This window comes from Symsagittifera roscoffensis, chromosome 2 (genome assembly GCF_963678635.1).
Source record: "Symsagittifera roscoffensis chromosome 2, txSymRosc1.1, whole genome shotgun sequence".
In the NCBI taxonomy this organism is placed as follows: domain Eukaryota; kingdom Metazoa; phylum Xenacoelomorpha; order Acoela; family Convolutidae; genus Symsagittifera; species Symsagittifera roscoffensis.
Window position 1 is genome coordinate 85,268,240 of NC_087063.1, and position 15,513 is coordinate 85,283,752.

At 31.9% G+C, this 15,513-nt stretch overlaps 2 protein-coding genes across 3 annotated transcripts in view; both read left to right on the forward strand.

Moving 5' to 3' along the window:
- Positions 1 to 15,513, forward strand: part of LOC134840728 (uncharacterized) — a 486,809-nt gene that overhangs the window by 94,093 nt on the left and 377,203 nt on the right. The window lies entirely within an intron of this gene.
- LOC134839538 (synaptic vesicle 2-related protein-like) overlaps positions 1 to 15,513 on the forward strand; it is an 89,973-nt gene that overhangs the window by 56,766 nt on the left and 17,694 nt on the right. For both annotated transcript variants that reach the window (XM_063855129.1, XM_063855128.1), the window contains one exon: positions 7,193 to 7,297. In XM_063855129.1, coding sequence (XP_063711199.1) covers positions 7,193 to 7,297 — 105 coding nt within the window. The remainder of the gene's footprint in view (positions 1 to 7,192; positions 7,298 to 15,513) is intronic.

Genomic DNA, 15,513 nt, shown 5'->3' on the forward strand with positions numbered 1-15,513 from the left:
GATTTAAAATTTTTTATAAAAAATGCTTACCATACAATTTTTATATATGAAAGTTGTATGATATGCATTTTTTTCACAAACATTTTAATTTTTAAAAATTAAAAACTTTAAAAAATTTTAATCCCTTTTTTGTTGCAAACTTGCTTTTGTGCTAAATTATAAATTTTACGAAAAAAAAATTATGTGTTTATAAAGTAGTCCATTATGAGTTTTTTACCCATAAAAATCAAAAATCACTAGAAAGTGTTTTTTTTTGTAAACACGATTATTATCTCTTGTTTCATTTGCTAAAATAAAAACAAATTTGTAAAAAAAACAGGCGTTTTTTCCTCAACCAAAGCGCGCATAATTTAGTCCAGAACATGGCCAATTTGGCAATTTTTAAATCCCAAGAACTTTACAAAAATTAGTCGGAGGTAAAATATCTTTTTAAATTTGAACTCAAGAAGTTGATATCTTCAATGGGGTATAAAAAATTTTGTTGAAAATTCTTATTTCGATCGTCAAAAATGGACTGAAAAAAATCCACACCGAGCATAAATATTCCGTTTTCTTCAAAAATCGTTTTAAAAATAGGAGTTTTAAGGCTATGCAATGATTTTTGTCTAAAAGTTCGTTTATTTGAACCATTAAAGACAAATTTGTTTTTCACTATAGCGCAAATTAACCAGACAGAAAGCATAAAACTTAAAATTTCATACGCGTTTTTTTTTTTCAGATGCGTTGACTGTAGACAAAAAAGGATGGTAATTTTTTTTTCGTTTTATCCAGCTAATCTAATAAAAACACTGTATATCGAAGTATCCCATAGTTAAAAATTCAATCCTGATAGAACTAAGGAAAGTCTATTGAATCAGTCTTTGCGCTGCAAAGATCTAATTATAACGATATTGAAAAATAGTCAGAACTATTGTCGCTACTGATAAGTTTTTCGATTAAAGGAAAGAAGAAATTCAGCTGCTGCAATTTTTCGTGCAGACAATTTTACAATTTCTAACACTAACTTTTGGTTGTTTTGTTGCTCTAAAAATTGTATGATAAGCGTTTTCCTGAGAAATTTAATTTTCTTGCAAATTTGGGCTTTTTAAACTGATTTAAAAATTTTATGAAATTTTCCCTTATAAAGACTACAAACTCGAGGGATACTGTTTCTAACTACTACTTTAGTCGCTGAATTAGGTTTATAATCAAATCACCACTTCATAAAACTAGAAATTTTGTCTGCAAAAATTGTAAATTTTTGACTATAAGGTAGTGAAGGCAGAGTTTTTTTTCACACGGAAGAATCAAGGTTTTCAGTGGTAAATAGAATTTTTTTTCTGATTTTATGTTGAATTTTGCTTTCAATTCGTACATTTTCTGGTGTTGATTTTCTTAATGTATTCCAATACCCAATTTAATCTGCAGTTTTGAAGCCATTTATCGTATTGGTTTTCCTGAAAGTAGTTTCAGGGAAAATCCAAAATTTAAAGCAAAACACACATAACAATCATTCGATCGTCGTGAAAATGCTTGTCATACTTTTGACTAATGGATAAACTTGCAGTCATGCTAATTTTTTGCAATTTGTTCCTTCCTGGATTAGAATAAGGTTGTATGACAAGCATTTTTTCCATAATTGCAAATCGTATGAATTGCATTTTTTCTCAACTTGGGTGTTTTCATAAGCCTCCCCTTCACAGCGAAGTTTGTCTGTGAGAAATTTTTGGTGTCAATACTTTGCTGATAATTTAGTTAAGTAGCTAGGAAGGCAAGCGACACGCTATAAAAGAAACCTTTCGTTAATCGGATCAAAAACTAGCTAACAATTTTCCTTGTTCGAACCAGGACGGACTTTTGAAAGATATAGTCCGGAATTATACAGATCTAAAACTCCATCTGATTTTAAAAAAAAACTTCATCCAATGACGAAAATTTTGTTGATTACACTCATTAAAGGAACAATTTTACAACCGTAGTTTTTTTCATAATAGTGTTTTTGTCATCAAACTAAATGCTGAGCAAAATCGTCGTAAAGTTTTTCGTGGAAAACATAATTGAACCATTTGAATTTTTCACAATGATTTATGCTGGCCGACAAAAAGACAAAAACTGTTAAGATTAGAACAGCGTTTGTTGGGACTTTAAAACGCTACGCAAAATTTCCGCAATTGTTTTGCTGAGAAACATCATTCGCCTAACTTCAAACAGTTCATTTTACATGTTTTATTTCGTGTTTGTCGTCTTAAAGTGATTTAGTTTTAAAGTCATGTCGCCTTATTGTCTTGCCGTCTTTTTAATTAGCACCATGTCTAGTTTATTCATTTTAATTGTTCACAAAAGTCGAAAATTTTTTTAAGTTTGATTTTTATAGCACGTGTGTGCTTTCAAACTTGTTAATGCGTATGCAAAGAGTGGTAATAAGAACACAAATTTTTTTCTGGCTAAATACTTCTTAAAAAGCACTCTGCTCACAAAAAGCGAACTCTGTTGCCAAAAGGTAACAATCATACTCTGTGCTTACCAATTTTTTGTACGCATTTTCAGACTAATATTTTCAAATCAAAACGCCTTTTCTTGTAGCGTGTTTATGAATTGCGTGGTTTTGATTCAAAAAAATGTTTTGGTGCCGAGCAACTGCAATTCAATCGTCTAAGGACCTCTTTTTACTACTTTTATTATTTCTGGCGTTGATCTACCTAGACATCTAAACTTCTAAACTTTTAAGGACCTCGCTTTTTCATGATTGTTTCTGGCATTGATCTTCCTAGGCATCTCAATTTTTCTTGATTTTGATGCGCTTTCTGACTTGATACATTTCAGTTTGCGGAGAAACAAGTATTGATTGTTTTTGGGAAAAATTTCAAATTGCGTAAAGTCAGCGTATACTTTAAAATTATTGAGGAAAATTACCTTAACTCACCTCAAGTTTACCCTCATAAACACTTGTGAGGCAACTACCTTAAATTTTACCCTAACTGGCCTCAAGTTTACCTTCATTAAAACATATGGGCGACTACCCTAAATTTTACCTTAACGCACCTCAAGCTTACCTTCATTAAAATTTGTGGGGCAACTACCTTAACTTTTACCTGAAGTCACCGCAAGTTTACCTTCAATAAAATTTGTGGGACTACTACATTAAATTTTACCTTAAATCACCGCAAATTTACCCTCATTAAAAATTGTTGGGCAAATACCTTAAATTTTACCTTAACTCACCTCAAGTTTACCTTCATTAAAACTTGTGGGGCAATTAGCTTAAATTTTACATTAACTCACCTGAAGTTTACATTGAAAATTTAGCTTAACAGTGTATTCACTTTAACAGTTAAGGTAATTATTTTTTAGAGTGTAACTCTCACTTTCTTTGCAAAGAACTTTTTTTGTTTCTCATGTGGTAAAGTCACTAAGTGAAAAATAGAAAGTTCTTGAAGTTTAAAAAATGTTCTTTTACCTGTGTATTGTCGTGCTTGATGTTGGCAGATGACAGAAACCAACTCAATGAAAATCACAGTTTAAATCGCCTCCATATGCTAATGAAAACATTTGCAGATTAATAAATTAGATCCCGGGTTGACGCCCATGGAAGAAAAATGCTTATCATACAGTTTCATATATGAAGTCTATAGAAAAAAATGCTTATCAGAGAAAATTCATGCAAAAATTAAAAAGTATTTTAAAAGTTTTTAATGTTTTTAATGAACATTTTTGTTCTACTTGCCTCTTTTGAAGCTTTCTGGTCTTTAAAAAATGATTTAAAACTTTTTGTAAAAAATTCTTATCATTTAATTTTCATATATGAAAATTGTATGATATGCATTTTTTTCATAAACAAAAACAAAAAATTGAGGCAAAAAATTTTTAATCCTTTTTTTGTTGCAAACTTGCTTTTGTGCTAATTTATAAATTTTACGGAAAAAAAATTTTGCATGCAAAATTTGACTTTTTGTGTTTATAACGTAGTCCAGGATGAGTTTTTCACCCAAAAAGCTCAAAAATTACTAGAAAGTGTTGTTTTTTGTAAACACGATGATTTTTTTGTTTCATTTGCTAAAATAAAAATATATAAATGAAAAAAACAGGCCTTTTTTCCTCAACCATCAAAATTTTTAAACTAAAAACTATCTAGCAATTTTCAAAGAGTTACTTTTTTGGTATATAATTTCATGTGAAAATGTTAAAAATAATTTTTATGGCTAAAATCACCAAATGCAGTTTATCTGCGTGGTAACTGCCAGTTACACTTTGGGCTGTCTAACGACAAAAAATCCTTGGTTAGTATTTCGGTTGAAACACGAAATTTCGAAACAAAAATTTATGGAAAAAATGCTTATCATACAATTTCATGGTATGGAAAAAATGCTTATCATACAATTTCATAGTATGGAAAAAATGCTTATCGTTCAATTTCTTTTATGGAAAAAATGCTTGTTTGCTATTTCCATACACTTACTTTTGCCCTATGAAATTGTATGAAAGAGTATGATTAGCATTTTTTCATATATGAAAATTGTATGATAAGCATTTTTGTCAACCCGGGATAACAATTAGATTTTTAGGATAACACCTGGGAGTTCTAGTATAAGGATAGTGGAATACTAGTAAAAATTGCACTAAGTTTGATTAATTTTAGTGCAGTTGTAATCTCTTAACAAGTTAAAACATAAAATTGAGCTCCCTTCCTCCCCCACAGTTTTCATGGTTTTTCAAAATCAGAAACATTCTCTCTCTCTCTCTCTCTCTCTCTCTCCTTTCTCTATTATGTTTCAAAGAAAAGAAGAAATGACTTCACTAAATTGAGTATCTGAATTGACAAACATCTCAAAAATTCAGGCTTTGCGATTAATTTAAACAAAAACCCAATGTATAGCTCCCAGCAACTGGTCTTTATGTTGCTGTTAGTTTGGTAGAAAATATTTATTTTGTGCTGATTTAAATTAACCGGAGAAAACGCGTTAAACTTGAAATTTAAAACGCGTTTTTCTCAAATTGGGTTGAGTTAAGATGAAAATTTATGAAGACAAAACTTGCTGAAAATTTTAGCAGAATTAATATGCTGTAATTTGTTTAGCAAAATTCCTGCCCAAAATTTTTGCCCCAAAAATGGGTCAGTTTGGCTTTTCTTAGTTAATTAAAAATTACGCCGAAAACACCCAGTCGATCACAGACATAATTATATCAAAATGAGCCTCTTACGTAGCCCAACAAACTTTATTAAGGGTATTTTCTCCAAAAAAAATTGCAAATTGTTTTAAAAATATTTTTAAATAAAAAGTTGGTATTTTATATAGTAAAAACGACCTTTACTATATAAAATAATTTAATTTTTACAATGTTTTGGAGAATATACCCTTGTTCAAGTTTGTTGGCCTACGTAAGGGGCTCACTTTAATATCAACTGGGTATTTTCGGCGTAAATTTTGATGAACTAACAAGAGCCAAACTGACCCCTTTTTGGGGTAAAATTTTAGGCAGGAATTTTGCAAAACAAATTACAGAATATTAATTCTGCTAAAATTTTAAGCAAGTTTTGTCTTCAAAAATTTTCACCTAAACTCAACCCAATTTGAGAAAAACGCGTTTTAAATTTCAAATTTGACGCGTTTTGTCGGGTTAATTTAAATCAGCACTGTACTCGCAATTAGTTTTTTTAAAGAAAAAATTCGACTTTAATTTTTATTGGCTATCTAGTAAGATGTTTTTTTAGATCACATGAAAGTGGTTTCGAGTGTGAGAAAGCTTTTTTTTGCGGTTTGAGTTTGAGAAAGTTTTTTCAATTTGGAAATTTTTTTTCGTGCCGCGCTATTTACCAGCATTCTATCGTTGCTTAAGGTAAAAAACAGCTTGAGCCGACTTGAAAAAATTTGCAAATAGTATTAGGGCATACTAATTGTTCCAAATAACTCGCTACTGCATGGGAACTGTATCTTTTGTAGTTCGGAATTGCGTACTTCAAAACTGCACTTTGCGCTTTTTGTTCCAAAAAAAACTGTTAGGATGTCGTAACAAGCAGTGGGAATAATCAGTGTTTTCCCCGATGCAAACAAATATTCTTCGTCAAAATTTAGGCTTGCGGTTTTTTTGGCAATTCGACTTGAAGTTTTTCTGCTTGATCTTCGGCAGCCAATTTTTTAGTCTTTTAAAGGTTTTGAAATGAAAACAAGATGTCTGAATTTCGTTTTTTGTTGATAGTAATTTTTTAGATTCAGATCATCAACTGAATTTCTTTGCGTTTTAAAAGTTAAGAAAACTGCTACCTTATTTGCCCTGGATTTTTTAAAAAGTTATCGAGCTAAGTTGAACATTAAGCGTTAAAACATTTAAAAACTTTTTTCTGATACAAAGATCGAAAGTTGGAACAATAAAGAACAATTTTGAAATTTTCTCCTTCTTCGCTTTTTTTTCTTCTCTCACTTTTCTTCTCTCCTCTTTCTCTATTTCTCTCTCTCTCTCTCTCTCTCTCTCTCTCAGTCTCTCTCTCTCTTTCTCTCTCTCTCTCTGCCTAATAAGTGCGAAAGCGATAGCGAATGGGATGGGGGTATTGAAACTTTCCAATTTGTTGAGATAAGTAAAAATAGAATTCTCATGTATGAATTTTCGAGTGATAGCGATCCTACATTGGGGCAAAGATTCTATATGCAAGGCTGACTTCAAAAACAAATGACCAGATGAAGTAGTGATTTTAATAAGTTAATTTTTTTTCCAGTGTCGTTCGAAAATAAAATTTAATCTTAACTCACCTTTTTAAATCAGCTCTGGAATAGAGATAATGATATGCAGGAGCGGATTTAGGGGGGGACGCATTCCTCTCACGGATTTGACCCCCTGCCGACCCAAAGGGTCCCCCTTTGAACTATTTAGAGATATCAATTTTTGGTGACGGACCCTAAAATTTTTCTAAAGGAGCCTTCGGCGCCATATATACTAATTTTAAGGGGGGGAGCGCGCGCAGAAAAAAGGCAATTTTTTGGTCAAATTTTTCCAATATGTGCCTAAAAACGCTTTCATGGCCTGTTTTTTCAAAGTTTCGCCTGCGGCGCAGACGTTTCGGCCAAAACAGGGTCTTTGTAGTGCTTTGGGAGAGCTCAGAAAATCAATTTGATCGACCTAAGAAAAATCGACAAAATTTACGAAGTTTTTTTGAAAATCAGCCCCCCTCGAGAAAATCTCTAGATCCGCCCCTGATGATATGTTTGTTGGTCTGTTTCAGTGATAAAAGCGACAGATCTTGGAGACAGCTGCATAGCTGCTTGTGAACAACTAGACACAAAGGACTATGTCAGTATTCTGTGGGCATCCACCGCCGAATTCCCAGGTACACGAAATGCCATTTTGGCGAAAGTCATTTTACCCGAAAGACCGCCGAATGTCCTAAACTATTGCAGCCAATCGGCATTCCAAAATTCTAGGTTAACTGGTCTTCAACAAATCAGCAAGGATATTCGTAAAAAACTACAAAAAAAAGTTCTTTTTTTTCAGATTACAGTCTTTGTTTTTTGTGAGTGGCGCTTAGTTTTGATGTTGGTGTTAGGTATAATCGACAACAGTTGTCTGTTAAGTTATTTTCACAGAAAAAAATGAAAAAAAATATCAGAAAAATTTTTGATTTTAAAAAAATTGTTTGCCACCCGCGAAGCTAAAAATGAAGCTAAGAAGGAAGCGTTTTTCTGAAGTAAAGTAAGTTTTTGCTATTTGAATGAAAAAAGTTATAAGACTTATTTGCTCGCTTTACTTGCTCGAAATTAGACTGAAACAAAAATTTCAAACCAAATTTTCTCAACAAAGGCAATCTTTTGAAAAGTTTTTAGAGTAGTTCAAAATACAACAGAATCATGTGTAGCATGGTATATGACTTGACCCAGTCAGATGATTTGTTGCAATAACTGATTTTGCTTAAAAAACAAAAAATACTGAAACAACGAATACAGTATCTATCCATTTTCAATGATCGGAACAAAAAACGGCGTGAAAATCAGCCAGTCTGTGTTTATTTCTTTTTGAGTACTACAACACCAGCAAATGCTTCAGTATCCAGTTGGTGTGTCTTATGCATTTACTGAATCCAGCTATGGATTTGAAAAGTATGCCATAGTAACAAGATATTTAGCATTTGTTGCAAAGTTTGATTTCACCCCAGATATAGAATTAATTTTTGATCATTTTGTGCGATATACGCAGACGAAGTCATTGGATTGCTAAACATCTTCTAAAAAGACGAAACTACTAAATGGTTCTGATTGATCTGAAGCATTTATATCTTTTGGAGAAACTGATAACTACTTACGTTCTGTTGGTAACCTATAACTGATTAAAAAAGAGACATGACTATCTTTAATATAGCAATTAACATTTTGGATAGTGTAGTTCACTATTAATGGTTCGAATATTGATAATTTTTCAGTTGATATTAGAATTGAAAGAAGTCTTCTTCAATCGGTTCTTGCAATATTTTGGCGTTGAATTCTTCAAGGAATTGGCTTCTCTAATACTGATTTTTTTTTATATTAGTCAAATTGGTTTAAAAAAGTTGCCAAAAATTGTATGAGTAAATCACTTCAAAAAACTTCAAAAACTTATAATTATAACAAAAGATAAAAGAAAATTTCTTCAGTTGATGAAATTTCCAGGAGATTCAACATTAAAGAATATGATCCAAGTGAATATTGAAAATTTTTTGCAAAAAAAATTACTAAACTTTCAATCTTGAAAGAAATATAAAACCAGTAGCGGATTTAGGGGGAAGGGGGCGAGCTCAGAATAATTAATCTTCTTTTGAACAAGAATAAATGAAAGTAACTGAAGAAGATAAATGAAAAATAGCAAAATAACTACCTGCAAAGCGGGCTAAAAAGCTTACCAGAGAAGTATTAGTTACAAAATATAGATGGCTGTTTTTCAACTGATGTATTAGTTTTCTCGGAATATGGTACTCGAAATAGTAGGAGACAGACTGTTCTAATTTTGTTCTAGTAGTATTGAGGAAAACTTTTAATGCTGATGAAAGTTCTCGGTGATTCAACATCTACTCTTAAAAATGTTGTTTAGTCTTAAGCATCCTGATATAAAAAATTTTTGGATAAAATGAACAAATTCAAAATTCAGGAAAAATAAATACCATGATTATACCAGCAACGTTGAGTAAAATTTGGTAGAAGAAAATACTTTATATGAATGACAGAAACCACCTTTTGAAAATTAAATTTAAAAAATATAAAATTAGGTTTCCAATATTCTTTTCCTGAATTGAAAAAATATCAAATGAAGTTATAACACTATTGAAAGATATAGAATGTGAGACAGATCATAGGAATTGATAATTTTCAAAAAAAAAAGAATTTCACATCGAAAAAAAATAAAAAGTAAAGAAAACTGGTATTGAATTTCGATAAATTGGCATAACATTTTCTAACAATTGTAGCGAAGTCGTTACAGCTCGTCAATAGATATTTGTGTGAATAAGTTATTCCATCAACAACGATTGGAATGGTAGAAGGTTTTGTTACAAGTTCACCTCTGGCTTTTATGAATAAACTGTGTATAAAAGTTAATCGATTGTATAGAGATAGACGTAAGAATCTAGTAGATCTCAAACAACGGAGGAAAAGAATCATTCGAAGATAGAGAAATAGTCTAAAATGAGCTTAAGTTTTAGCAACAACACATGAACTATATTTTATAAATAGGGAGATTTTTTTTACAGAAAAGGTGAAATTTTTGAAACAATAAAAACAATGCTGGAAAAAAACTTCATGAAAAGTTGCTCTAAATTTTAGTTAATAAAACGGAAAGACTTCGCAAACACAAGCAAAAAAGCGAACCGAATTGTAGCTAACAAGAGTTCAAAGGTTGAAAAACTATAAAAGATAAAACTATCAAAAGAAACACGCTGCAAGGTTCAGGTATCAACCCCAACCTCCAGATTGAAAGTCACCCGGTGTTAGTCCAGGTCTTTTTTAATTTTCTTTTTTCATTTCAAAGGTCTTGAAATTTTTCCACAAGCCACAAATACATCAAATACAAGCCAAATATAAAGTTTATGAAGCAAAAGTAAAACCAGACCAAGGGCTCAGTCAAGACTGCTGAAAAATTTTTGATCGTTTTCAAATGTATTGATGCAAAAAATTATACGTAATTTTCAAACTTTGAAAAACTGAAAAAATTTAAAGATATTTTAATCACAAGTAGGGAAACAACGTTTTTGCAAGGCTTGATGGTTTTCAGGAAAAATGAGGGAAGTCTGCAAAATGGTTGAAATTGTCATTTGTTGGATGTTCATCACTTCCATAGCGTAATGCTTGGTAGAATCAGCCTCTGCGGGATATACGCCTAAATCTTGTTCTTTTTGAACCCTTTTTTGCAGACTAGGCATGATAGTTTTCGTGTAAAATTATTTTACTGCAAAAACTGTCACTATTGCAATTTTTTAAAGTCTAAGACTACTTTTTTAAAAATTGGGATCTAGTAATTTAAGCATCAAAAGCTTTCAGCATCTTTTCTTTTGATTGAGCTCCGAATATCAGATTATGCAGGTCAATTTTTAAGAAAAACTTAATATTTCCTCAAATCAGGTAAAAAATCTAAATTGTAACTTTTTCCAAAACCATAATTTTTTTTCTTCGAAAACTTTAAGAAAAGTTTCCAAAAAACAAGCAAAATTTCGAAATTGAGATTTTTCTAAGGCAATAAATTTCTATTCAAAAATTAAGGTAATGCAACAAGTTAAGCCATCTGCACAATTTTTTTCGATTCAATCCCAATACCAAGTTTAGTTGGCTATTTTTCAAAAAACGGCACAAATTTTGAAAATTGGTCATTTTCTGTTGCCGTAAATCAAAATTGGTTCAAAATGAAAATGACTGGATTTTTATTAACTCCATAACTGATTGCTTGCCCTAATTAGTAGTAAATGTTTGCGCAGGGTTACCCCTACAGCTTGTTCTGCGATCGCACACTTAAATTCAGATTTAGCACCGTTCTCAAGGATACCAAAAACTTTCCAATAAATTATTAATAGGTCAAATCGTGGACTTTTTTTGAAACCAACGTATCTTTTCTACAAAAATGAGGGCGTAGAAAATCTGAAGGCGGAAAAAAATTCGAAGCACCCGTTGTTTCAATTCAATCATCAATCACTGATTTGACAGAGTGTTTTGTAACAAACTTTTCAAAAAAAATGAGAGTTCAAAGTGAAACACGTTTAGCAAAACGAAAGCGCGTAGCTGCTTTTGCAGACAAAATTGTTGCTACTTTTCTATTGATTGAAACTTTATCTCAGATTGGGTAGGGTAATTTCAAGAAAACTTAACATTGTCACAAAAAAATAAATTAGACAATTTGTATGTTTTACTTTTTCCACAAAAAAGCGCGTAGTCGTTTTCGTTTATGCTGGGAAGATTGCTATCATCTGTACGTACGATTTATTACTCGATCACTTCAAGTTTTTTGTTAGGGTAGCTTTTGAAGATCAAGAAAAAATTCCAAGAAACGTTCAACAGTTCAAAATTCAAGCCTTTTTTAGTGCCATAACTAATTCCTACAAAAACAGATACGTAGAAGTTTATCCAGAAGAGATCCCTATAACATGTTTCGATTGAAGCCTTAATCTCAGGTTTCATACCTCAGAACTAAAAAAAAAGCAAAGAAGGGTGGAAAATCAATTGCCCCACCAAAAAAATTGAAGGCCCTCGGCTACGGTAAGAAAAAGTAGCACAATGTAGGGCACACAGGGGAGTAATCGGATATTTCCATCGGTCTTTAGGTGACTTTTGTGAAGTTGATGACGTCACCAAAGGTAGCACCAATATTTGCGGCTTAGCTTGAAACACGTGGACTTCGTATTAAGACAGAACCCTTCGCTTGTGTAAATAAAGCACCCAGGCCTGCTGGTACATGTATTGGTAAAAGAATTTCTAATGATCCTATAAAATCGCATAGTTTATTGCTTCGTTTGGATCTACAAATCATCCAGCATTGTTTTCAACAGTAACATAAGCTGAGAATTCTCTGCTACTGGAAAGGAGGAAGTGCAAAAAAATGGAATAAGTTAGGCAGGGGGTTGTTTTTAAGAGCTTAGAATATCTCATCTCAAGTTCTTTTTAAAAAGAGAAAGTAACTGAAAAAGTTTTTTAAAACGCCAAAAACGATATGTCAATCGGTACAAAAATTATTTACAGGCGGAGTAAGAGAAGCAAAACCTATACATGAAAATTTTTCAGCTGATTTATAAAATTTTCTGTCTATAGTATTCAAAACAATAAGGGATAATATTTTTTCTTATTTGCATTGATATTTTTCCAAAATCTGCGCGAGGAATTTTGTGAAAAAACAACTCTGTTGCAACAGTGTAAGACAATTTGAAGGAAATGCTTAAATCAGACAGAGAACCAAAATGTTTACAGAATTATAGAATGATTAAAAAAGAGAAAAAGTAATGACAAAGAATTCCACAAAGTTCTCATTTTAAGATGTCATTTTTTCGAGGATCTAAAAAAGAAAGCATAGATTGTCCAATTAGTGAACTCATTCGACAATTTGCAATGCGTTGTGTTTCTAATCACTCTCAACCTTATGACTCCAATTAATGAATGCATTCCATTTTATTCCACATTATTCCACTTTTTGGGATTCTATCAACCCCAAATACTGACCAGTATTTGGGATGGATGAAATCCCAAACACTGACCTAATTTGGCGATCGATATGCTGTGTGTTGCATTTCTCAGTGACTCCAAGTTTTGAAACTATTCGGGTTTTGTTTCCAAAATACTATAAGATGGCATCCACCGATTTAGGTAACCAATGGTTTAAAACTTGTTCGTGGTTTCCGCTGACAATGGTAAAGTCCTTGCTTTTATGTTCCGCATTGCTAGAGATAAGAATTCCAGCTCTAGCTTATTATTGTTCATATGCAAGTTCAGTAATGAACAAAACTCGGAATCCACTTAAAAAGAAAGTAACTGAAAATATTTTTAAAAGGCCAGAAACGATACGTCAACCGAAACAAAAATTATTTACAGGCGAAGCAAGAGAAGCAAAACCAATACGTGAAAATTTTTCAGCTGATTTATAAAATTTTCTATCTTTAGTATTCAAAACAATAAGGCATATTATTTTTTCTTATTTGCATTGATATTTTTTCAAAATCTGCGCGAGGAATTTTGTGAAAAAACAACTCTGTGGCAACAGTGTTAGAAAATTTGAAGGAAATACTTAAATCAGACAGAGAACCAAAATGTTTACAGAATTGTAGAATGATTAAAAAATAGAAAAAGTAATGATAAAGAATTCCACAAACTTCTCATTTTAAGATGTCATTTTTTCAGTCTAAAAAAGAAAGCTTAGATTGTCCAATTACTGAACTCATTCGACAATTTGCAATGCGTTGTGTTTCTAATCACTCTCAACCTAATGACTCCAATTAATGAATGCATTCCATTTTATTCCACATTATTCCATTTTTTGGGATTCTATCATTTTCAAATACTGACCAGTATTTGGGATCGATGAAATCTCAAACACTGACCTAATTTGGCGATATGCTGTGTGTTGTATTTCTCAGTGAGTCCAGGTATTGAAGTTATTCGATGTTGTGTTTCCAAAATACTATCAGATGACATCCACCAATTTAGATAACCAATATTTAAAACTTGTTCGTTGATTCCGCTGACAATGGTTAAGTCCTTGCTTTTAAATTCCGCATTGCTAGAGATAAGAATTCCAGCTCTAGCTTATAATTGTTCGTATGCAAGTTCAGTAATGACCAAAACACGGAATCCAATTACAGTTTGCGGAACCCGCTTACATTTGCGGATTCCGCTTACATTTTGCGGAATCCACATACAGTTGGTACATGTATTGGTAAAAGTACTTCTAATGATCCTATAAAATCGCATAGCTTTTTGCTTCGTTTAGATCTACAAATCATCCAGCATTGTTTTCAACGGTAACATGAGCTGGAAACCCTCTGCTACTGGAAAGAAGGAAGTGCAAAGAAATGGAATAAGTTAGGCAGGGGGTTGTATTTAAGAGCTTAGAATATCTCATCTCAAGTTCTTTTTAAAAAGAGAAAGTAACTGAAAAAGTTTTTTAAAACGCCAAAAACGATATGTCAATCGGTACAAAAATTATTTACAGGCGGAGTAAGAGAAGCAAAACCTATACATGAAAATTTTTCAGCTGATTTATAAAATTTTCTGTCTATAGTATTCAAAACAATAAGGGATATTATTTTTTCATATTTGCATTGATATTTTTTCAAAATCTGCGCGAGGAATTTTGTGAAAAAACAACTCTGTGGCAACAGTGTTAGAAAATTTGAAGGAAATACTTAAATCAGACAGAGAACCAAAATGTTTACAGAATTATAGAATGATTAAAAAAGAGAAAAAGTAATGACAAAGAATTCCACAAAGTTCTCATTTTAATATGTCATTTTTTCGAGGATCTAAAAAAGAAAGCTTAGATTGTTCAATTACTGAAGTCATTCGATAATTTGCAATGCGTTATGTTTCTAATCACTCTCAACCTAATGACTCCAAATATTGAATGCATTCCATTTTATTCCACATTATTCCACTTTTGGGATTCTATCAATTTCAAATACTGACCAGTATTTGGGATCGATGAAATCCCAAACACTGACCTAATTTGGCGATATGCTGTGTGTTGTATTTCTCAGTGAGTCCAAGTATTGAAATTATTCGATGCTGGGTTTCCAAAATACTATCAGATGACATCCACCAATTTAGGTAACCAATATTTAAAACTTGTTCGTTGATTCCGCTGACAATGGTTAAGTCCTTGCTTTTAAATTCCGCATTGCTAGAGATAAGAATTCCAGCTCTATCTTATAATTGTTCATATGCAAGTTCAGTAATGAACAAAACCCGGAATCCACTTACAGTTTGCGGAACCCGCTTACATTTGCGGATTCCGCTCACATTTTGCGGAATCCACATACAGTTGGTACATGTATTGGTAAAAGTATTTCTAATGATCCTATAAAATCGCATAGCTTTTTGCTTCGTTTGGATCTACAAATCATCCAGCATTGTTTTCAACAGTAACATGAGCTGGAAACCCTCTGCTACTGGAAAGAAGGAAGTGCAAAAAAATGGAATAAGTTAGGCAGGGGGTTGTTTTTAAGAGCTTAGAATATCTCATCTCAAGTTCTTTTTAAAAAGAGAAATTTACTGAAAAAGATTTTAAAAACGCTAAAAACGATATGTCAATCGACACAAAAATTATTTACAGGCGAAATAAGATAAGCAGAACTTATACATGAAGGTTTTTCAGCTGATTTATAGAATTTTTTGACTATAGTATTCAAAACAATAAGGGATATTATTTTTTCTTATTTGCATTGATATTTTTTCGAAATCTGCGCGCTGTGGCAACAGTGTTAGAAAATTTGAAGGAAATACTTAAATCAAACAGAGAACCAAAATGTTTACAGAATTATAGAATGGTTAAAAAAGAGAAAATTAATGACAAAAAATTCCACAAACTTCTCTTTTTAAGATGTCATTTTTT